This window comes from Onychomys torridus, chromosome 12 (genome assembly GCF_903995425.1).
Source record: "Onychomys torridus chromosome 12, mOncTor1.1, whole genome shotgun sequence".
Lineage (NCBI taxonomy): Eukaryota > Metazoa > Chordata > Mammalia > Rodentia > Cricetidae > Onychomys > Onychomys torridus.
In genome coordinates this window covers 38,760,401-38,785,951 of record NC_050454.1, presented here as the reverse complement: position 1 = coordinate 38,785,951, position 25,551 = coordinate 38,760,401, and the positions used below count along the sequence as shown (strand labels likewise).

Below are 25,551 nucleotides of genomic sequence, written 5' to 3'. Positions count from 1 at the left end.
ATATGATCAAATTGCATAAAGGAGACTAATTATCCAAAAAGCACCCATAGTTTCAAAGAAAACATTCATAATTATCCTTAATGTTATGTGTTTCTAGGACAATTTATTAATCTTATTAATTAATCATTAATCATTTAATCATTAATTAATTTATGTTTGAATCTACTCACTCACTGTTTTGCTTTGCTCTGCCAAATGATGATAACTTAATCCATCTGTACTTCTGTCTTTCATTTCTAATGGATGCTATTTTAAAGTAATTGAATCAAGAAAGAAAAGGGCTCAATGTAAGCGTGCCCTTTTCTTTCACTGTAGTAGGTAAATTGTTTAACTCCAAAGACCTAAGAACTACAACTCACTTTCTAGTTTGTTTCTCCCATTTATTCTTGATGTGAGCAGCTATAATACATTTCTGTAATTCATTTTTGTAGCATTATTATTGATTACATGAGATAAATCATGTGAAATACTAAGCACACACGTTAGATATTGGCACATTTTTTTAATGCAAACACGAGAGGTACACACATGATCAGTTCTGCCCAAGGAATGCAGAGCTGTCACAAAGGGGATAACTTTTATCTCTGAGTAGAACTCTCTGTAATGCAGAAAGTCAAGGCAATCTATGAATTGAATACACAGAGGCATTCTTGTGTGACATTCTTCCTGGGGAGACATGAATAAAAATCTCTTCACCCCTCACCCCAGATAGGGCAATGATGACAGGCCATAGCAAGGAGACCACCAAACACCAAAGGCCAATTTGGTGAAGAAGTGCGTTATTTTGAGGGAACCTATAGAAATGTGGGTGGTGACTACCTAAAGGGGTAAGGATGACTCAAAAGCAGATGCTCTATATAAAGTCCATGCTAGTAAAGGGGACAACTCATGAAGACTGGAAAACTACAGCTAAATAGTTAACACACAAGTAGCTCAGTAGGACAGGGTTTCTCTTCTCGGCAGCTCCTTTGCTCTGAGCTTCTTCCAGGTTGCTCACTGGTGTCGGTCCCTCCAGCAGTTCCTACTGTTTCTATAATTTTGAAAGGGGGAGGGGGAGGCTAGTGGATCTTGTCATTTTAGGACTCCCTGAGGCTTCTTGGTTGTTTACTTCCTGAGTCAGTAGGAACCTCTCCCAGGAATTTCCTGAGTCTTTAGAATGTACTGTGTCTTAAAGAGTATTGAAAGAAAAAAAAATGCTAACAATAGTGTAAAAAAAAAAAGGAAGGAAAGATTAAAGAATGGACCACAGCCAGGTTATGAACACTTGGAGACAAAGTTGAGAACCTTTGATTTTATTCCACAAATGAGTAGTACTTGGTCTATTAATTTATACTCTTATTTTAAAACATTAAAAATAACATAAAATATAAAATATGATTCAATTCTTCAAACATAGTACTATAAAAATATTAATGGATACACATTCTTCATTTTAGAAATAAGTTTAGTTATTTAAATTAAATGTGAGAATATTAAAGATGAGAAGGCAATTTGTCTTGATGTGAGGAATCGAAAAAGTACACAGTGCTGAATTCTGAGGATTACTTATTTGATCATGTATATTTTAATTGTTTTCCTTACAGGATTAGTTGATTAATTTTTATAAGAGGAGTCTCTTGTAAAGAGACTACTATGGGTTGCTGATTTGTGTGTTCTAAAACTTTGAGTTGACAATAATTTGAAGAAAATAACTGCAGAAAATGCTGTCTAATTCCTTTTTGGCCAGGAATTCTATGTCTATGTAGACTACAATGTGCTATCGTTACAACAAACATAAAAAGGCTCTCCCTAACATCATGTCCTTCTGATTGACTCTCACAGAGCTGTTGAACTTTTTTACACTAATTGATTTGTTGTTGTTTTTCATCCAAATTGTTGTAGTTCTTTCCTTGGGTCAAGGTTAGAATCACTGCTTTTTGGCTTCTATCCATTTCCAGAAACATAAATATTTAATTACAGAATTTGAAAATAAAAAAAAAAAAAATAGAAGTCCCCTAAATCCAATCTCAGTAGAGGCCTCTGTTAAATATACTTAAAAAGATTTAGGCATATCATTACATTAACAATACAATTGCCTATAAAAGCCAAAATCAATATTGAGAGATGACAATGTGACTTGTAGAGTTTTAACATAAGCCTATATAGCGGTTTGAGAACATATTTGACGGTATTATTAAGGTCTAAAGTTGCACTTTTCTGCTGACCAGATGCATTTACTTTTATTTAATTGAAATCACAGCCATACACATTTACCAACATATTTACCTAATCATTTCTAGAAAGTTAATTGGATTCTTTTAATGTTAATTCCATATGAATTAACATTGAACTATTAAATCTATCTTTTTAATATCCTCTACATGAAAAATTTGCTTTATGCTAGGAATTAATATTATTATGTACCCTAGAGTTATTGAAATAAATAGGGTAGCAACTTACTAACTAGAAAATAGATAAAAGATTATCCCAGCTCATGGTTTCCTAAATTGCAGTCCCTAGTCCCATGTATCTATCTCTGTAGGTTATCATCAAGCCAGATCATCATCAAGGCAGGCCATCAAGGTAGGGAGGGCATGTTGGAACAAGCAGCTCACATCATGCCAGAATGGACCCAGAGAAAGCAACAAAGGAACCTAACATTCAATGTACCCTTCACCGACAAACCCACAAAGACCTAATTCTTTCATCTAAGTTCTGTGTAATGAAGTTCTTACAACCTTCAGCAGCACCAGAGATTAGCAGCATAGTATTCAGTTTTAGATTTCAGATTCAAACCACAACATTTTGGTCTAATTTTCTTTATTATTAACAACTAAAAAAAAAAATGAAATCCATGATCATTTTAGATTGCAATTTAAAAAAGACTTTTTAAGAATTAACATATTATGATTAAAAATTGTAAATAACACATCACACAAAAGCTGAAGTATAATCCTTAAATTTGCTTTACTTCTCAGTCAGCCTACATTTTGACCAGTGATTCTCAACCTGTGGGTTGCAACTTCTTTTTCTTTTTTTTTTATTAAGAGATTTCTATTCAATTTACCTAACAGCCACAGATTCCCCTCTCCTCCCCCCACCCTCCCACTCCCCCACCCACCGCCTTCACCCCTCCCAACCCATCCCCATTCCAACTTCCTCCAAGGCATGGTCTCCCATGGGAAGTCAGCAGAGCCTGGTACATTCAGTTGAGGCAGGTCCAAGTCCCTCCTCCCTGCACGAAGGCTGCACGAAGTGTCCCACCAGAGGCACTAGGCTCCAAATAGCTGGCTCATGCACCAGGGATGTGTCCCAATACCACTACCTGGGGCCCCCTAAACAGTTCAAGCTAAACAACTGTCTCGCCTATCCAGAGGGCCCCATCCCGTACCAGGGGGGATCCTCAGCTATTGGTCCATGGTTCATGCATTTCCACTAGTTTGGCTGGTCATCTCTGTACATTTTCCCATCATGATCTCAATATCCCTTGCTCATAGAATCCCTTTGGAGGTCACGTGACTCTTTTACAGGTGCCACCTAAGACCATGGAAAAACAGATATTTATGCTATGGTGCATAACTACAGCAAAATTAAAGTTATAAAGTAGCGATGAAAATAATGTTATGGTTTGGGGTCATACCAACATGAGGAACTATATTAAAGGGACACCGCATTAAGAAGGTTGAGAACCACTGATCTAGACTGTTCTGTAGAATTCTGGTATTTCTCCACATATTTCTTAGATAATAACCTGCACTGAACCAATTTGGAGGAAATGCTGGAGTCAAAACAGCAAAACAAATTATATTACTTTTGTTCTGGTGGCAATGGGCCAGAAGACTCTTATTTGAACACTGATTTGGTTTTATTTGATATCATGTGGGATTTCATATATTGCACAATGATATTTTGAAAGACACAGTTACACTTTAAAACAAATTTCGGGGTCTGGAGAGGTTAAGAGCACTGGCTGCTCTTCCCGAGGTCCCGAGTTCAATTCCCAGCACCCACATGGTGGCTCACAACCCTCTGTAATAAGATCTGGCGCCCTCTTCTGGCGGGCAGGCATACATGCAGGCAGAACACTGTATACATAATAAATAAATAAATTTTTTAAAATAAATAAATAAATAAAACAATTTTCATTAAAAGAAATAAAGCAAAGCTGTCCCATTCCCAGCCTCTGTGGGGAGAAAGGAAGAAGAATCTGTGGAACCAGGTGCTTTCATGGGAAGAGGAATAGAAGAAACACTTGTCCTGGGTCTTGAGTATCTTACTTCAGCATCAGGCTTTTATTTTTTCAAACTGTGAAGAGAAAATCCAAATTGAAGCAAAAGATGTTTCTGAGTAGAGGCCCTATTTGAAAATAACAATAGTAGTAGAGAATGTAGCAAGAATAGAGTGAGCTTTCCTGCAAAGCTTTTTACAACCCGGGCTTGGTAACTGCAACTGTAGTTCAGAGTACGTTTGTTCTTATTGTAAAGTCATTCTGGAGGGTGAGGAGAAGAGCTGTCTTCTATGTGAGTTATTTGTTTTCCCAAAGGAAAAAAATCAACACAAGGGAATCCCCAAGAGTTTTCAATACAAATGTCTCTGAATGTATTATTGCTGCCATGTTATGTTTTCTGGATGTCATATAATCTTTGTATAATTTATAAATGATAACAAAGCAATCAGGCCACATTCAGAAAAACCCAGTGACACGTCATTTAGTTGAATCTGAGGATTAGAATTAATTGTCTCTCTTGGTTCCAAGTTCTAAATCTTAGTAAATGATTCAGTACATGTCATTACAGCTTAATATTTGCATGAAATCACAGTTTAGCTGGCATAATTTAACAGCAATTAAAAAGCTATTTAATCATCATGCAAATTGGTGTGAGGGCCCTTGAGTAAGAAGGGTGTCTCTATTTTTTAAATTTTTAACATATGTCCAAGCAGATAGTTATATACTTGTGGACACCCATAACTTAATTGATAATGTTTCCTACTTGTAGATGTATATGTGAGTAATAATTCATGTTATCAATTATAAATAAGAGAAAAATCAGCAACATGAATATGTCACAGTGAGACATTATTAGAAAAATGAACTTTTATCCCCCATGCATAAATTTAGGAGGAAGATAAAATGCACATTTGATCCTGTGTTTCTCCTTATTTTCTTGTCTAAAGATACACATATCTGTAAGCCCACTAAAACATGAAATGACATAAATCAAGAGACTCAGCAACCTCTAATAAAAATTCCCATCACATAGCTAGCTCTAGCATTAGGTAATAGAAATGCAGATAGTTGGAGATTCCAGCCTATATGTGGCTGGCATCAGAATGGCACTGGAGGAAATATGAGCCAGATAACACATCTGAATATTTCACATAATTTATGGCTAATATTCTGCTCAGCCACAGATTATAGGAGATCTTTTTGCCATGCCCCCAATTCTCAGACCCTGCATCATGCTTTACATTGATGTGCTCTTACAACATATCACTTCCATACATTAAAACCTTCAAGTCTGGCTGGGAAGATGGCTTGGTATATAGAAAAGTCCTTATGTGAGGGACTGAGTTCAAATCTATAGAACCCATGTAAGAGTGGAATGCAAAGAGCAAGCTTTTTATAATACTAGCTCCCATAAGGAGAAAGGAAGCACACATGGAGAACATCTAAAAGTTTGTGAATTATACCCAGTGGAAGAGCAACAGAAACATAGAAGGTAAAGACTGATATGCCAGCTTGTTCTTTGACCTCCATGTGATCTCTGTGGCATGTGCATGCATACACACAAACATATACACCATGCCCCATGCCCGCACATACACACACATATGCATGCATGCACACATGTGTGTGCAAACACACACACACACACACACACACACACACACACACACACACACACACACACATTTTCTTCTGTTTAACACAGGGAAATTTCTAGCTGTTCTAGGTAGTGTAAACTATCCTGAGTTACCTATGGTAACTCCATCTGATTTCTAACCGAGGTTCTTCCCTGTATGTTCCATGGCTTTCAAGATATTTCTTGACCAACAACCTACTTTGGACCCCTAATATTCTTCCCATCACTCTGACCATGTTTTTTATCACTCCCAATGCTTTCTCAAGAAGTTACCAAGAGTTAAGTTCCTTCTGATGGTTTTTGCTTCAGTTAAGCCTGTTAACATTCTAAAACTCTAATTTTTATCACTGGAATCCATTAATCTAATGTTTTTCTTGCTCTTCCACTGAATGTTAATTGTAGTGAAGCAGGAATAATGTGTACCACATCTACTGGAGTATCTGTCACATAGTAGTCACTAAATAAAGCATTTGACTTAATAAAGAAATATGATCATAACTTGATATTCAGAAGATTGCCTACATCACAATTTGAATTTCTTGTCTAACAGGATTGCAGAATTCCCTAAGCAGTTTTTATTGATTAAAAAAAATACAGAACTGTTCTGGATTTCTTAAAACCAAGCTTCTAAATTGTGGCAGAATGTTGGATGTTCTAGTACTTGTATAATGAGTTATTGTTCAATTATGTCTCATAAACAATATTCTCACAGTAGATAGATTTTGTAGCACTAAAATAGCCCTCAACACAGAGTCTGGCACTGATGACCCCTCGGATAATATTTGCTCAGTGAGAGGAGAATAACTGAGATGTGGAGGACTAGCATGAGTGTGAAAGTTGATTCGTATCTTACAAGATGACTGGTAATGAAAAGCTGTTAAATAATTGTGTGTTGTGATATTCAAAGAAAACCAGAAAGAATGTGTCCTTGCTGACAATGAAGAGAGGCTTTTCTGAGTCTTCTTTTGGGACATTTTCACAGTTAAGGTCTAGTTTACTTTTATTTAGTAAAAGTCATCTAAATAAAAACACAGTGATTTTACCTTATGTCACAATGCATGTATGACTTTCAGTTTGGCAAGGCACTATGAAAAATTTTTGCTGCTTCTGATAATCCATTTCTAAATAGTCTGCCAACCCTAAATTTAAGACACTTTTTCCCAATCATTGGAAAATAGATTCTATGGGTTTGGCAATGGAAATAAATGGGTATTTTGTCAATACAATAATGATGGTATGAATTCTAAACAGTGTGTTGAGTATACATTCCTCAGTTGGTTTCAAATTGTGAAAATGCTAATATAATTAATGAGGACATAAGGATGGCCATCTCATAATTTATAATTTCCATTACATATTTTACAACAAAAAAAATTTTAAAAGTATACTTTGGAGATATGTAGATTTTGACATTAAATGTTGGAATTTAAATACTCAAAAACTAAAAATATGCTGTATTCACCCTTAAGAATGTTCTTTTTTAGGTTCATCAGATATTTTAAAAAGTTCTTTATGGTTCTTGTAAGAAAATGATCTCCAACTCATCTTAAAGATCAACAGCATGTACTCGTGAAAATTTCAATGTAGCACCGCCATCATTCATTGTTCTATACATGTACATTTTGTTTTCTCATTGCTTTTTTTCTAGGGCCACCTTCAGCTCCTAGAAATGTGGCTTTTAACATCAATGAAACAGCCCTTATTTTGGAATGGAGCCCACCTAGTGACACGGGAGGGAGGAAGGATCTCACATACAGTGTAATCTGTAAGAAATGTGGCTTAGACACCAGCCAGTGTGAGGACTGTGGTGGAGGACTCCGCTTCATCCCAAGACATACTGGACTGATCAACAATTCTGTGATTGTACTTGACTTCGTGTCTCATGTCAATTACACCTTTGAAATAGAAGCCATGAATGGAGTCTCTGAGCTGAGCATTTCTCCCAAGCCATTCACAGCTATTACAGTGACCACAGATCAAGATGGTAAGTCCCTTTACTGTTCTCTCAAAAACAGTCTCCCAGTTCATTTTTATGCTTAACGTCCCTGATAGGTTTGTGTTCAGTATAGGCTTGTATTCAGTATAGTTACGATGTTTATGCAATATACTGCAGACATGATCTCTTTGCTTTCATTTTCAAGATGAAGAAAAAGTTTTGCTATATCCTAGGCAATATGGTCTGATAAGATAAATGCTTCTCTGTAATGGATGTTTGTGTTTTAAATATAATCAGATACCAATATTTCTTAATAAGTGCATATTTAATTTGCCAATGGAAGGTAGCTATAAATAAAATGATGCTAAATGCACTGAGTTTGAATTGGTCCACTTACGCTGCCATTCTTTTTATATGTCAAATAAAACAAATAATAATGTTATTTTAATTATAATTATAATTAATCTTTATTTTAAAAAACATCCCAGCTAACTTTTTTTTTCAAACTGCATCCAGCTTTATTAAAGACAGTTTCCATTAACAATAATAGTATTTCATGCAGAACATGGGCAGCAATCATTAATTCCAAACTCCCTTCTTGTATAGACTACCAAAATCAGAAAGGCCACTGTAAAACCTGTTGAAGTCTCCATTTGATGCTTTTAAAGGGGGGAATGAGGGTTGACATTTCACATTGAAGATGTTGTTTAAACAGCTTTTCACAAGCTAACCCTGACTTTCAGGAAATGGGATGAAAATGGAAGAATTTTCAATCTGAAGATCCACAATCTTTTATAAAAGAAACTGCCACTCTTTTGAGGACACTTGATGATGTTTCTACAAAATTCAGATTGCCCAATAGACTAGGAAAACCAATTCTGGGGATCAGGTCTCTGGTTTGAAGGGAGCTACATCTATGTTGATGATATAGGAGGAGGATATAAAAATGAATTTAGACTTTTCCCACACCATAACGCATTTGTGCCATGATGGCCACATATGTCAATACCAGGATGTCTCTATTGAAAGCCAAGAGGGGTCTTCTAAAATTATCAGGAAAAGATGCTTTCCATTATCAATCCAATTTGGGAGATATTTTTTAGTGACACATGTCCCACCCCACCCATCCCCCCAAAATGAAGTGTTCTGTGTGCTAGCAACATAGATTTTTTAAAAGTCAAACAAAATTCTGCATTTTTATAAAATTTGATTAAAAAATAGTATTTCAAGCTGCAGTCACCAAAAGTACGATGTTATTTTTTAAAAAAGCACACACTTCATTTGACATCTCTAGCACCTTCAGTTTTTTGTGCCTCATCTGCTCCAGCATCTCCATGTTATGCAGGATTATTTGCATCCTTACCAGCATTGGCTTTCCCCTTCTTCCCCTCAGGTACCTTTCCTCCCTTCCTTGCAGGGTCCTTTTTCAGCTTTGGTTCTGGATTTGGAGGAGCAGGTTTAGCAGATAACCTTGGAGATCATCTCTATGGCTTGTCCTTCACCTTGGCTTCATGTCCTTTAGCATCCACTTCAGCCTTTCTTTTTGGCATGCTGGTGGCTGGGGACATAGACACTGAATAAGAGGATGATGCTGGTTTGGTTCATTAGGGGGTCATTCTTCATGCTTCTTCACACTGCTCCCTGCTAACATGGTTAACTGTGATACTATACCCCATTAAAGAAACACACTCACACAAACAGAGGTAAGTGTACATACACACACAACACACATACAACATACACACACACACATACACTGAAATACTATTGTTCATGTAAAGTTAGGAAATGGACTTAAAATGTGATAAATTTAGCTAATTGTACCCATTATATCACTACAGAATTTCATTCTGATGTCATAAGATACAAATGCTCATGTCTTTTTGTGTCTTTATTTCTCCTCCAACACAATTATATGGCAGAATGTGAAAAAGAAAAGAAATAAAGACTTAAAATGTCTTTTAAGAAGCAATCTTAAATTATATGGATATACAACAGAGTATAACAGAAAGTAACAGTAAACACATATAACACAAATTTATAAAAATAAAACTAGATTTTACACACTTTGTAAGTTTCTATATCAGCTATAACAAACACCATGCACTCTGTGGCTTACAGAAATCTCTTTTACAGTGCTGTAGACTTGAAGTTATCAGAAGGACTGATTCCACCCTGCCATGGTTTGCTAAGCTTTCAAACTGGCCAACTTCTTCCATGTCTCCACATAGTCTTTTCTCTTGTGTCCAGTCCCCTAAAAGTTTCTTTGTGCATGGGCATCAGTCATTTTAATTATGACCACTCATATGACCTCATGTTTTCCCAATGACTCAGTAAATACTTACTGCCGAATGTATCACACCATTTGGAACGGAGGGTTAGGTTTGACTATAGAGTTTGGATTAATAGCACAATTCAACCCATAACATAAGCTAAAGCAAACTTAATATTCTTTAAAACAAAACTACCGGGGACTGAGGAAATAGTTTAGTGGTTAATAGCACCTGCTGCTTTTCCAGAGGACACTGGTTCATTTTCCAGCACCCATGTTAGGAGGTAGACAACCATCTCTAGCTCTAGCTCTAGCTCAGGAGGTCCTGTGCTTCCTCCTGCCCTCCAAGAGCACTTTTACACATATAGAATGCACTTATGAAAATACATACATAAGTAAAATAAACCTAAAAATGATAACTAAATCTTGCTGTATTGGAATGCTAGTCAACTTAAATAGGATCAAACTATTGATAGATATATCTTGGATGGCCCTCAAGGACATGATGCTGATTTTATAAGGCAAGCTCAAAATGATGTGTACTATACTATTCCATTTGTATAACATTCTTGAAATAAAAAAAATACAGAATTGAATTAAAATATTTTGGAAGAGTAATGTGGCTTGGGAAGGCTAGCAAGAAAGAACACTATGATCATCATGAAAGCAATCTGTCTTTACACTGTATGACAAGATGCTGTTGATGTGATAAATTATATACATACACTGTGAATGTACCAATGTCAACTCCATTTTTCTTTTGTACTATACAGTAATTAACACAGGAAGAAGTTGAGCAAAGGACAAATGGGACCTTTCTGTTCAATGTGTTTGATAATTTTTAGTGACCCTCTGTAATTACTTCCAAATGCAAACCTAAAAAGTGCTTATACCTATGAATATAGCATAATAAACTAAGTTTAAATTTTCTACTAAAAATATATGAGATGGATGTGAAAATTTAAAATTAATATTAAATATACATAAAGTTTCTGTAAGGCAAAGACACCATCAATGGGACAAAATGGCAGCCTGAAGAATATGAAAATATCTTCACCATTTCTACATCCAACAGAGGGCTGATTTCTAAAATTTATAAAGAACTCAAGAAACTACAATATCATCAAACCAAATAATCCAATTTTAAAAATGAGGTATAGATCTAAACAGAGAATTCTCAACAGAAGAGTCTCAGGTGGCTGAGAAACACCTAAGGAGTTGTTCAACATCATTAGCAATCACGGAAATGCAAATCAAAATGACTCTGAGATTCCATCTTACACCTGTCAGCTAAGATTAAAAGGAAAAAAAGTGATAGCTCATGCTGGGGTAAATGTGGGGCAAGGGGAACACTCCTCCACTTCTGACGAGAGCATAAGTGTACAGCCACTTTGGAAGTTAGTGTGGTGGTTTTTCAGAGAGCTAGGAATCAACCTACCTCGATATGCAGCTATGTTACTCTTGGGCATATACTCAAAGGATGCTCAGCCATACCACAGGAACACTTGTTTTATACTTTTTAAATGATATGTTATATATTAACTTATATATTATATATATGTATAATACTAAGGGGCTGGTGAAGTAGCACTTCAGTTGAGAGCAATTATTACTCTTTCAAATGACCAGGATTCGGATCAAGAGCTCATAACAGGAAGCTAACAACTGCCTGTAACTTGAGGCACAAGTTACTTACTCTTTCTGGTCTTACCTGTCCACACATGGCACAGATATACTTATGCAGGTACACACATGCACAGAAGTTTTAAAAATATATAAATTATTAAAGTTTAATGCTTTATGTAAGAAGATACATTAAACATGAAATAATACATAGTACCCACACATATACTGTAGAAAGATATCATTAAGTAATCCTCACAAGATGTCTCTATTGAAGACTATTACAAAAGCATTATGAGCTGAGCAGTGGTGGTGCACACCTTTAATCCAAGCACTCAAGAGGCAAAGCCATGTAGATCTCTGTGAGTTCGAGGCCAGCCCGGTCTACAGAGCAAGGTACAGGAGAGGCACCAAAACTACACAGAGAAACTCTGTCTTGAAAAAAAAACAGAAAGCATTGTGGTTTTCAATTTTATACATAATATTTACATTGTGTTTAAATATTATTAGAAAGAATACAGAGCTAATTAATGAACTAAAATACTGCCATACATTTGTTACTAAAATCTTACAGCCAGGTTTCCATGTAAGAAGCTATTTCTATGTCAGAATTTGAAGTGATACCTTCTTGGTCACCCTTTTTCTGTGAAACTGAAGTTCTGTAATCCACAAGTTCTCAAGAATCACCTGTGTGAAATCACAAATACTCCAGGTAATGGACAACTGTGAAATAATTCAAGCTGTGGTTCTATTGGTTTTTTTTTTTTCTTCTGTGCTCAATTCAAGTGGTTAACACTAATGTTGAATGTACACGGAGTTCATAAAAATTAGTGTCCCAGAAACAAATTTTAAGACTCACTGCTCTCTGCCAAGCATAAATACAATATCCCATCACTCAACTTGAAGTATCTTTGAGAATGTTTTCTCAAGTCCTTGAGGGGCATTTCTCACAGTTTATCGATAACACATGATCCTGAAGACAACACAGTGAGATGGTTTGCCTTAATCATTATAACTATATATCATTAATTATACTAAAAAGGGAAAGTGATTTTGAGGGTGTGTGTTCCTAGTGTACTATACTGAGAGATCACTTATAAACCTTAAAGTCAGGTGCCATTTATTTTACCAACACCTAATTAGTAGTAAGTTCTGCTAAAGGAGACACTCTGGCCACAATGAAAATTAAAGTATAAAAGTGGGTCTTTCCAAAAATAACATATAAGTTCTCTAAGGATTGGCTGGAAAGAATGGGACTAGGCAAAATGAACCTTGGGTCCAGTGAAGAATTCTAGATTAGAAGATTCAAACAAGAAATCCAGGTCCAAGGGACTGACATAATAACTTTTCATGGAAGAACAAGATTCATGGAAGAAACTGAGTTTAAACTAAAATTTTGGAACATAGAGTGTTTCTAACATCATTGAAAAAAGTTAAGAAATAAGCCACTTACGAAAAGATGCTTCTGTAACACCAAGACCAAACTAGGAAAGGAAAGTAGAAAAATAATGCTGCCTAAAAGGATATATGTTTTATATGAGTTGGGAAATAACGTAAGCCAAAATAATAGATATTAGAACCATAAAACTATATAAAAGTTTACCTTATACACAAAAACATGTTTCTCATGTTTAAGAAATGTTCAGAAAGCCACTTAAATGTTTACTGTTGCTTATGATTAAACTTTGTAAAAGGTCTTTCTAAGCCAGTTGATGGTGGCATTTATCGTTAATCACAACATCCAGAAGGCAGAAGCAGGTGGATCTCTGAGTTCAAGGACAGCCTGCTCTACAGAGCAAGTTCCAGGACAGACAGGGTTACACCAAAAAACAAAATAAAACAAAACAAAATGCCTTTCCAAATACCTCCTAAATTAACTAGAGTTATGAAAACTATTCTTGATTATTCTGATTTTAGATGAATAAACAACATTATGAAGTAATGGCTTAATTCTAAAACTAAGAATCTTGGCAACGTATCTTCTATCCTTCGTTTGTTTGTTTGTTGAGACTGGTTTCTCTTTGTAGCTCTAGCTGTCCTGGAACTCACTCTGTAGGCCAGGTTAGTTTTGAACTCAGAGAGCCCTCTGCCTCTGCCTCCTGAGTGCCAGGATTAAAGATATTTGCCACCACTTCCCAGCTCTTTTACAGTTTCTTTTGAAAATTATTATTTTAAAATATTTTTATACAATACATTTTGAGCATATTCTTCTCCCTCACAACTACTATCAAATACTTCCTTTTCTCTCAACCAATCAGAATACATGTTCTTTCTCCTTCTTAAAAACAAAAACAAAAACAAAAACAAAAACTCCATGGTCCATAGAGTCTGTTTTGTGTTAGACAGCTACTCCGGATTGTGAAGCCTGCGATGGAGTGTCATTGAAATACACACTGTCAGTAGATGGAAATGATTTTCCACCTCTCTGCAGCTACTGATTGCCAGTGGCTCCTTGGTTAGGAATGGAACTTTATACTACTTTCCATTCCCAATGATGGACTTCTGAATAGCTGGAACTTATGCATGCCTTGTACATGCTGTTAATGTCATTTTCAATTCATACAGGTCTCAGCCCTGCTGTGTCTGGAAGATGCTGTTGCTTTAGAGCCAACCACCATCTCTAGCTTTTACAATATTTTTGCTTCTTCCACACAGATCCCTAAGCTTGAGGGAAGCGTTTGATAGAAACAACCTATTTAGGGGTGAATATTCCAAAGTCTCCCATTCTCTACATGTTGCCCAGTTGTGTATCTCTGTGTTAATTACATCTACTGCAAGGAGAAGCTTCTCTGATGAGGGCTGAACAATGCACTGCTCTATAGGTATATCAATATATCATTAAGATTAATTTAATTGCTATGTTCCTCTAACAGAATAATCACTGTAGGTTTTCCTTTAGGACCCAGAAAATATGGAGTCTCAGGTTCTCAGCATTAGTAACATTGTCAGATATGGTTTAAGTCTTGTGGATTGGGTTAATTGTTAAAATTGACTTTGACAATCAATGAGATGTATATTTGCAACTGTTTTTGTTCCTTATACTTTACTTAATTGTACCAAAAAGGTGTTTCATTTTGGAAGCAAAACAAGAAAGGAACACCAAGAAAACATTTTATCTTAACTTTTAGTTTGTGATAAAAAATAAATAAAAATATAAAATATGTAGTTCAATACAAAGTAATTATTCAGGTGGAAATTAGCAAAGTAAAGCATTCATCATTAATAGTCAAGGAGAAAAAAATTGTGTTTTTAGTAATGATGATATGTGCAAAGCATGTTCAATGTGAGAGAAATACCACTTAAAATTAGTTCTGCTGATATTGCTAAAAGGTTATTAAATCAATTATAAGAAGTGTAGTTAGAGTTTTCCTGCCTGGCCCAGTCAGGACAAATCTCTCTTACCTGCCAGTCCCACAGTCGCTCAGACCCAACCAAGAAAGCACACAGAAACTTACATTGTTTACAAACTGTATGGCTGTGGCAGGCTTCTTGTTATCTACTTTTTCTATCTTAAATTAACCCATTTCTGCTTATCTATACTTTGCCACATGGCTTGTGGCTTACCAGTGTCTTTACATGTTGCTTCTCATGGCGGCGGCTGGCGGTGTCTCCCCAGCCTTCTACTTCCCAGAATTCTCTTCTCTCTTGTCCCGCCTATACTTCCTGCCTGGCCACTGGCCAATCAGAACTTTATTTACACAGAGCGATATCCATAGCAAAGAAGCTAGTTGTCAAATTCTTTACCTTAAAATATGTATTCAATGCCCCCATCTCTACAGTTGGGTGACATTTAAGTATAGTCTCTCTCAGACTCATTTTTCCATTGTGAGTTTCCTATCTTTGCTCTGACAGCTCTAAATCTATAAAACGTACTTTAAAATCTGGTATGTCTCTTTTTATTTATAGTTCACTCAAGGTTGGGAACACAGCCTATTTAAAATATCAAACTTAGTGCCATGTCAGAGAATGTAATTAGGCACGCACTCCACATCATTCCTTTCTATATTTACACTTTAATGTTCTTTATCATTGGATTGCTCTTCTCATCCTCATTGTTTAAAACAAATGTTGACAACAACATCTCTCTAAAACTGGTACTATTCTCTTCAAGGTAAAACAAAAAAAGTTTTAAGTATTTACAAACAATACACTGACTACAAGACAGTAGAATAAAGTTTGTTTTCTAAACAGTCTGTAACCATGACTTGACTCAAGTGTGATGCTGGCACTGTATGCTGCATTGTTCCTGCAATTACAACCTAAGAAAATGACAGAGTTTAAAACTACAAACATCTTCTATTAAAGTGTAATATTTTCTGTCTCCTCAGGAAAAGCATTGCTCTCTGGAAAAGTACACTGAATATTTTATTTATTGGAGATAATTGAAATGTCAGTATACTCCATCATTACTAAATAACTTTAGAGCCCTGCCAAATATTAAATTATATTAGAATCTGTAATTGTAAAGTTTATTTTTACTCCTGAAGAACATCAAATTATTCCCAAGCCTAATGCCTTTTAGTGTCAAGCATCTTTTGAGTAACTGATATAGAAAATACTATGGACATTTGAAATTAATTTTCTGAGAAACTGTCAATGACTGGGCTCCAAGTCAGCCAGTATAAAAAGTGAGAAACTATTTCTGAACACTTATAAACACACCAATATATTCTACAATTTCACTGAAGCTGCATTCTCCATTATTTTAAGTAATATTTGGTTTTATAAAATTTCATACATATGTAAAATATACTTTTATTTTATCCAACACCTACTATGTCCTTTTTACCTCCCTCCAGGATACAACAACCTATTTCTCTTCAACTTTACATACTCTTTTGCATTATTATTATTATTATTATTATTATTATTATTATTATTAGTCCTTTGAGTCTATTTGGCACTGGCCATGTGCAAATGTCTGTAGGGCTATCCACTGGGGCACAGGCAAACTACTAGCAATCATATTCCCTAAGAAAAGGTGAAGGCTCCGTAGTTCAGGAGTTAGAGCACTGGTCTTGTTATATTTTTAAATGTTTTTCATCCCATGTAAATACTATTAGAAGACAAATACAACGTGTTATCATACATTGAATAAACCACCCTACAACTACCTACTACAATAAAACTCTACAGCATTAATAATTAGGGATGGTATGAGTTAGTCTTTCATTCATACATTTAATCAATTGCAAATATTTACTTAATAGCTACTTTTGCCAGAATCTGTTTTGTGTTTTACTGTAACAAAACAAGTGTAATGTAAAGTTAAAAGTATTATTGTTGTCATAGTCACTATTCTCAGAGATATTCCCTGGGAAGGGAACCTGAGTAAAGTAAGACATTTGGAAGAAATGGTTATGCAGAGAAGCCAAAAAGCCTCTCTTAAAACATGAAACTTAAGTAGCTCATGAATCCAAGAGATAATCCTGTGGATACATAAAAGACTGTGGCAGAAAGCGGTCACTTAAAGGGTAAAGTCTTAAATTTAAACACAGTGTCTAGAAAGTAACAAGAAAATAACTATTGCATGTGCATCCCTTGGCAAAGACTTAATTTCATCTGCAACAAGTCCTTCAATGCTGTACCTACAGACTTTACAACAAGAGGCTGTAATCAACAGCAAACTAGCCTTTAATATAGGTGTGCTTTTGTTTTCTGAAGGAAACAGGCTTAGTCTTCATTTGATTTCAAGCTACTGACTTTTAGGGTTATCAACTGTTTCTTCTTTTGGATATTTTGCATATTTGTTAGAAAAAGAACTACAAAATTTCTTTTATTTAAAATAAGAAGACCTTCTAACTCTATTGAAGCCTTTATTCCTATGTTAGTAATTTTCATTGCATTTGCCTGTATAATTTGAAGAACAATAAAGATTGATTAACTAAATGCTTTGAACACTATGAAAATGAGTCCTGGTAGAGGAGGCAAACTAAACTGGAAATAAGTGAATAGGATTGCAGTCTATATTTTATTTAACTGCCATATCATGTAAAGTACAGCCATAGGCTAGGCAAATGGCTAGTGATGCCAATGCAACTCTTTGATGAAAAAATTATTGTCACCTTGATTTTATGACTAAACTATGTATGAAAATTGACTGATTTGGAAAACCAATTTATTCCTGAATATCATTAAACACTATTTTTAATTGTTTAATATCTCCAAAAGAATTCCTTTGAGGTAAATATTCCTAAAGATTGAAAGCACATTAATTTATCCAAATCACAAACTTTTCCAATGTGTGTGTATGTGTGTGTGTGTGTGTATGTGTGTGTGTCTTATCATTATTAATATGTTATATTCATTTACTTGTCATAAACTCTTCAATTATATCATTTAATAAACAATTACAGATTTTTAATCAATCTAACATTCCACGTACTATCTTTAATTCAAATAGTGTTTTCTTCAGCATTTTCTATTTGATTTTTATTCTGAAATAATGGGTACCAGCTCCATAATTTCTACTGCACAACGGGAAAAAGAAAACATGGTACCCTTCTTCATAAAGCAGTGATGGGAAAGGCACTAAATTTTAAAGCTCTTTGCCTCTGTGATTTCTTTCTAAATGTATCACAGGGATCCTATTGTTCAGGTAATGAACCCCTCCATAAAATATGGTAAAACTTCAGATTATTAGCATGAAGTTTACAATTCATCTTTATATTGTTTAATCTAGTTTCAAATGCAATTATAAGAACTTTAAATTCATCTACAAAATCATGGAAATTATATAGTTCCTTTTTTTCCCACAGGTTTCTCAGAAAGTCTGAACTGAGAAATAAAAACCATACAAAGTTTGGTGGAGGAAAAAAGAGTTTTTCTATTTCTTAAATTCACCCTGGGGATACTCCAAAGATACTTGCACAGGATGAATGAAGGAACTCCAAGGTTCAGTGGAATAAGGCTGTCTCATAACCCCAGCTTGCTTTTGAACTCACAATGGGCCTCTGTGGCTCTAGGGGTCATTGAGATCTCCTTCCTAGAAATTGCCATTAATGTGCAGAGGACTGAGTGGGTATATTAGTTACTTTCTGTTGGTGTGATGAAACACTTCAATCAAGAAGATGCAAAAGAAAGTGTTTGATTAGATTTATAGTTTCAGAGGAAAGATTAGAAGCAATAATGGCAGAACAGAGACATCATAGCAGTGAACTAACAAGAAGAAGAAATCTGGGAGCTTGCATCTTGATCTGAAAGCAGGAGGCATAGAAAGCACACTGGGGATAATAATGAACTTTTGAAACCTTAGGCCCACTCTCAGTGACACACCTTCCTCAACATGGCCACACCTCCAATCCTTCCCAAACACCCACCAACTGGAGACCAAGTTTTCAAATGCCAGAGATTTATGGAGAACATCTCATCCAAACCACTACTAAGATCTTGTTCCTACTAGATATCTATAGTATATATGGGGAGTGCTATCCATCACCCCCTTCCCTGTCTGTCTCTGTGTCTCTGACTGTCTCTGTCTGTCTCTGTCTCTCTGTCAGTCTGTCTCTCTGTCTGTCTCTCTGTCTCTCTCTGTCTCTCTCTCTCTCTCTGTCTCTCTCTCTCTGTCTCTCTCTCTCTCTGTCTCTCTCTCTCTCTCTCTCTCTCTCTCTCTCTCTCTCTCTCTCTCTCTCTCTCTCTCTCTCTCACACACACACACACACACACACACACACACACACACACACACCCCTGGACTGGCAGTTCTATATCTGGCAGGTCGGACTATGAATATTGCCAAGATGTCTGCATCTCCCACTGCAAATGGGAAGCAGATCAAGCATGTGCTCCTTTCTTCAAGAGATCAATATATTTGGAGAGCTAAAGTAGGTTATGGTGGTGACCACAAGGTAGCATTAAGGATAATGAAAAAGCTTAGCTGAGAGAAGTGTAGTATGACAAAGAACACAGCCTACAATTTTTTGACAGGTTGGCAGATGCGAGACCTTTCCTGGAGTCCAGGACATAAGCAAACAATGCACATTCCATCATACCATTTCACTTAACTTACAAAACATGCTGACAAAGACAAAAATTGTTAAAGCTTTCAAGAGGACAAGCACTGAGCATTAAACCCTACATAAACTGAGGGAGCAGGACAACTGACTAAGTCACACATTCAAATAAGGCTGTTGCTTTTCTACTTCTGTGTTCTCAGCAACCTAAACTGTTCAGCAACCATGACACTGTAAGCAATGTGCTGTATATAATACATGCTATATAAGTGCATGTTTGTGCTATAATAAATACATGTCGGCATGTTTGAGTCTTGGTGCCAGTGCTCTGTTATGAGGAAAGCTAGCAACATTTCATTCTCTAAAATTTAAAAGTAAATGTTTGCCTAAGTGAAAAACAAAAGATCATGAGTAAACTAAATATATCATATCTGATTCAATATTCATTTTCAAGAACTAGATGCTTGAAATATTTTTAAGTATGTCAGTCTTTTAAAAGTAATAAATAATTAAAGAGTGATATAGCATTTTGTTTGTCTCTTTGAATTTAAAAATTTAATTATTTGACCACACATTTATACTACAAGGCATGAGCAGTGATTTTAGTAGTGCAAGATTAAAAACAAGCAAAAATTGAAAGAAATTCCCATAATTTGCCTCATGCTGTACTAATATCAACATGTAGATTTGTGTTATTGATACTACTGTTAATCTATATGTATATCTGTAAAATACAGTTCAAATTTGCACTAAGGTAGCAGAGGAAGCTTTTCCCTTAAAATAATTATAACAAGCTCATGGACATTCCCACTGCACCAAGGGCTGTGCAAGTTGTCACACCACAGGCACCGGATTCTAGAAGCCTGCTCACAAACCGGGGACAGATCCCTATCCCCCTGCCTGGGTGCCACCCAAACAGTTAAAGCCGAACAACCATCTTCCATATCCAGAAGGCCTAGTCCAGTCCCATGGGGGCTCCACAGCCACCAGTCCACAGTTCATGGGCTTCCACTAGTATGGCCAGTCATCTCTGCATGTCCTCCCATCATGATCTTGATGTCCCTTGCCTACAGTATGTCTCCTCTATTTCATCAGTTGGATTCCCGGAGCTCAGCCTGGTGCCTGGCAATGGATCTCTGTATCTGCCTCCATCTGTCACTGGACAAAGGCTCTATGATGACAGCTAGGTTATTTGCTAGGCTTGTCACCAGAGTAGACTAGTCTAGGTACCTTCTGGACCACTGCCAGCAGACCAAGGTGAGGTCAACCTTGTGGATTCCTGAGAGCCTCCCCAGCACCCTGCTTCTTCCTATTCCTATGATGTCCTCATCTATCATGGTATCTTCCTCCCTGATCTCCCACCCTGTCCCTGTTCCAGCTTGACCCTCGCATTTCCCTATGTTCTCATCCCCTACTCCTCGGCCTCTGCCACCCCCCACCCAGTCCATTCATGTAGATCTCATCCATTTCTCCTTCACAAGATCATTCCTGTGTCCCTCCTAGGGTCCTTTCCTGTTAGCTAGCCTCTCTGGAGTTGTGGGTTGCAGTCTGGCCATCCCTTCCCTTACATCTACATCTAGTATCCACTTATGAGTGAATATGTGCTATGTTTGTCCTTCTGAGTCTGGGTAACCTCACTCAAGATGATATTTTCTAGATCCATCCATCTGCTTGCAAATTTCATGATATTGTTTTTTTACTACTGAATAGTAAGTACACCGTTGTGTACATGTGCCATATTTTCTTTATCCATTCTTTGGTTGAGGGGCATCTAGGTCGTTTCCAGGTTCTTGCTATTATGAATAGTGCTGATATGAACATAGTTGAGCATATGTCCTTGTGGTAAGATTGAGCATTCCTTGGGTATATGCCCAAGAGTGGTATAACTGGGTCTTGAGGAAGACTTATTCCCAGTTTTCTGAGAAACTGCCATACTGATTTCCAGAGTGGCTGTACAAGTTTGCATTCCCAACAAAAGTGTAGAAGAGTTCTCCTTGTTCCACATCCTCTCCAGCATAAGCTGTCTTCAGTGATTTTTATCTTAGCCATTCTGACAGGTGTAAGATGGTATCTCAGAGTTGTTTTGATTTGCATTTCCCTGATAACTAAGGATGTTGAGCAATTCCTTAAATGCCTTTGGGCCATTTGAGATTCTTCTATTGAGAATTCTCTGTTAAGCTCTGTAGCCCATTTTTAATTAGATTGTTCAGTATTTTGATGTCTAGCTTTTTGAGTTCTTTATATTTTGGAGATCAGCTGTGCAATTGTCTGTATGTTACATGTGTTGCTCTGATTTGGTAATAAGTAAAACACTGATTGGCCAGTAGCCAGGCAGGAAGTATAGGTAGGACAAAGAAGAGAACTGGGGGAAGCGGAAGGCTGAGGCAGAGAGACCTGCCAGTTGCCTCCATGACAAGGGAGATGTAAGGTACCGGTAAGCCACAAACTATGTGGCAAATTATAGATTAATAGAAATTGGTTAATTTAAGATAACAAGAAGCCTGCATGGCTATACGTTTTATAAGTAACATAAGTATCTGAGTGATTATTTTATACATGGGTTGTGGGACTGTGGGGGCTTGGTGGGACCTGGAGAGAAGTTCTCCAGCTACAATCAGCCCTCTGTCAGATGTGGGGTTGGTGAAGATCTTTTCCCATTCTGTAGGCTGTCGTTTGGTCTTACTGACTGTGTCCTTGGCTCTTCAAAAGCTTCTCAGTTTCAGGAGGTCCCATTTATTAATTTTTGCTCTCAGTGTCTGTGCTACTGGTGTTATATTTAGGAAGTGGTCTCCTGTGCCAATTCATTCCAGAATACTTTCTACTTTCTCTTCTATCAAGTTCAGTGTAATTAGAGTTATGTTGAGGTCTTTGATCCACTTAGACTTGAGTTTTGTGCATGGCAACAGATATAGATCTATTTGAAATCTTCTTCATGTTGACATCCAGTTATGCCAGCACCATTTGTTGAAGATGCTTTCTTTTTTCCATGTTACGGTTTTGGCTTCTTTGTATAAAATCATATGTCCATAGGTGTGTGGATTAATGTCAGGGTCTTCAATTCGATTCCATTGGTCCACATGTTGGTTTTTAAGTCAGTACCAAGCTGTTTTTATTACTTTATCTCTATAGCAGAGCTTGAGGTCAGGGATCATGATGTCTCCAGAGGTTGCTTTATCATACAGGATTCTTTTAGCTATCCTAGGTTTTTTGTTTTTCCATATAAAATTAAGTATTGTTCTTTCCAAGTCTGTGAAGAATTGTGTTGGGATTTTGATGGGTATTGCATTGAATCTGTAAATTGCTTTTGGTAAGATTGCCATTTTTACTATGTTGAATTCTACCTATATCCATGAGCATGAGAGATCTTTCCATTTTCTTATATCTTCTTCAATTTATTTCTTCAGAGACTTAAAGTTCTTATCATACAGGCCTTTCACTTGCTTAGTTAGAGTTACCCCAAGGTATTTTATATTAATTGTGGCTATTGAAAAGGGTGATGTTTCTCTGACTTCTTTCTCATCCCCTTTTTCATTTGTGTATAGGAGGGCTACTGATTTTTTGAGTTAATCTTGTATCCTGTATTACTGAAGGAGTTTATCAGGTGTAGGAGTTCCCTGGTAGAATTTTTGGGGTCACTTATGTATACTATCATATCATCTGTAAATAATGAAAGTTTGACTTCTTCCTTTCCAATTTGTATCCCCTTGATCTCCTTTTATTGTCTTATTGCTCTGTCTAGAACTTCAATTACTATATTGAATAAGTATGGGGAGAGGGGACAGCCTTGTCTTGTTCCTGATTTTAGTGGAATCGCTTTGAGTTTCTCTCTATTTAATTTGATGTTGGCTGTTGACTTGCTGTAAATTGCCTTTATTATGTTTAGGTATGTTCCTTGTATTCCTGATCTCTCTAGAACCTTTATTGAGAAGGGGTGTTGGATTTTGTCAAAGGCTTTTTCAGCATCCAGTGAGATGATCCTGTGTTTTTTTTTTTCTTTCAGTTTGTTTATATGGTGTATTACATTGACAGATTTTTGTATGTTGAACCATCCTTGCATCCCAGGGATGAAGCCTACTTGGTCATGGTGAATAATTTTTTTGATGTGTTCCTGGATTTGGTTAACCAGTATTTTATTTAGTATTTTTGCATCAGTGTTCATGAGGGAGATTGTTCTGTAATTCTCTTTCTTGTTTCATCTTTGGGTATCAGGATAACTGTACCCTCATAAAAAGAATTTGGTAGTGTTCCTTCTGTTTCTATGGTGTGAAACATTTTGAAGAGTAATGGTATTAACTCTTCTTTGAAAATCTGGTAGAATTCTTTGTTGAAACCACCTGGTCCTGGCTTTTTTTTTTTTTTTTGGTTGAGAGACTTTTAATGACTGTTTCTATTTCCTTAGGTGTTATTGGTCTATTTAAATAGTTTATCTGGTCTTGATTTAATTTAGTTATGGGGTACCTATCCAGAAAATCATCTATTTATTTCAGATTTTCCAGTTTTGTGGAGTACAGGTTTTTGAAGTATGACTTGATGATTCTCTGGATTCCCTCATTGTCTGTTGTTATGTCCCCCTTTTCATTTCTGATTTTGTTAATTTGGATGCTCTCTCTCTCTCTCTGCTTTTTGGTTAATTTGGATAAGGGCTAATCTATCTTGTTGATTTTCTCAAAGAACCAACTCTTTGTTTTGTTGATTATTTGTATTGTTCTCTTTGTTTCTATTTTATTGATTTCAGCCCTCAATTTGATTCTTTCCTGGCATCTATTCCTCCTGGGTGACTTTGCTTCTTCCTGTTCTAGAGCTTTCAGTTGTGCTGTTAAGTCACTAGTATGAGATTTCTCCAACTTCTTTATGTGGGCATTTGGAGCTATGAATTTTCCTCTTAGCTCTACTTTCATAGTGTCCCATAAGTTTGGGCATGTTGTACATTCGTTTTCATTGAATTCTAGGAAATCTTTAATTTCTTTCTTTATTTCTTCCTTGACCCAATTAGTGATTCAATTGGGCATTATTCAGTTTTCATTAGATTGTAGGCTTTCTGTAATTTTTGTTGTTGTTGAAGTCTAACTTTAAGCCATGATGGTCTGATAAGACACAGGAGGTTATTTCAATTTTCTTTGTATATGTGATCAATTTTGGAGAAGGTTCCATGGGGTGCAGAAAAGAATGTATATTCTTTTGTGTTAGGGTGGAATATTCTGTAGAAATCCATTAAGTCCATTTGAGTCATAATTTCTGTTAGTTCCCTTATTTCTCTGTTAAGTTTCTGTCTGGCAGACCTGTCCATTGGTGAGAGTGGGTTGTTGAAGTCTCCCACTAGTAGTGTATTGGGTTTGATGTGTGATTTAAGCTTTAGTAATGTTTCTTTTATGAATGTTTGTGCCCTTGTATTTGGGGCATAAATATTCAGAATTGAGACTTCATGTTGTCGGATTTTCCCTGTGATAAATATGTAGTGTCCTTCCGGATCTCTTTCAGTTGATTTTAGTTTGAAGTCTATTTTATTAGATATTAGGATAGCTATGCCAGCTTGCTTCTTAAATTCATTTGATTGGAATGTCTTTTCCAAGCCTTTTATTCTGAGGTGGTGTCTGTTTTTGAAGTTGAGGTGTGTTTCTTGTATGCAGCAAATGGATGGATCTTGTTTTTGTATCCATTCTGTTAGCCAGTGTCTTTTTATAGGTGAATTGAGACCACTGATATTGATGGATATTAATGACCAGTTATTGTCAATTCCTGTTATTTTTTGGTGGTAGTGTTGTATGTTTCCCTTCTTTGGTATTTGTTGGTGTGGGGCTATCTAATGTCTGTGTTTTCATGGGTGTATCTGACTTCCTTAAGTTGGATTTTTCCTTCAAGTGCTTTCTGTAGGGCTGGATTTATGGAGGGATAATGTTTAAATCTGGTTTTATCGTAGAATATTTT

At 36.2% G+C, this 25,551-nt stretch overlaps 1 protein-coding gene and 1 pseudogene across 1 annotated transcript in view; one reads left to right on the top strand and one right to left on the bottom strand.

Annotated features, from left to right (window-relative positions):
- The window catches only part of Epha6 (EPH receptor A6), a 956,551-nt gene that overhangs the window by 386,302 nt on the left and 544,698 nt on the right, over positions 1-25,551 (top strand). The window contains exon 5 of the mRNA XM_036203471.1: positions 7,492-7,827. Within this exon, the coding sequence (XP_036059364.1) occupies positions 7,492-7,827 (336 nt within the window). The remainder of the gene's footprint in view (positions 1-7,491; positions 7,828-25,551) is intronic.
- On the bottom strand, positions 9,057-9,329 carry LOC118593893 (annotated as a pseudogene).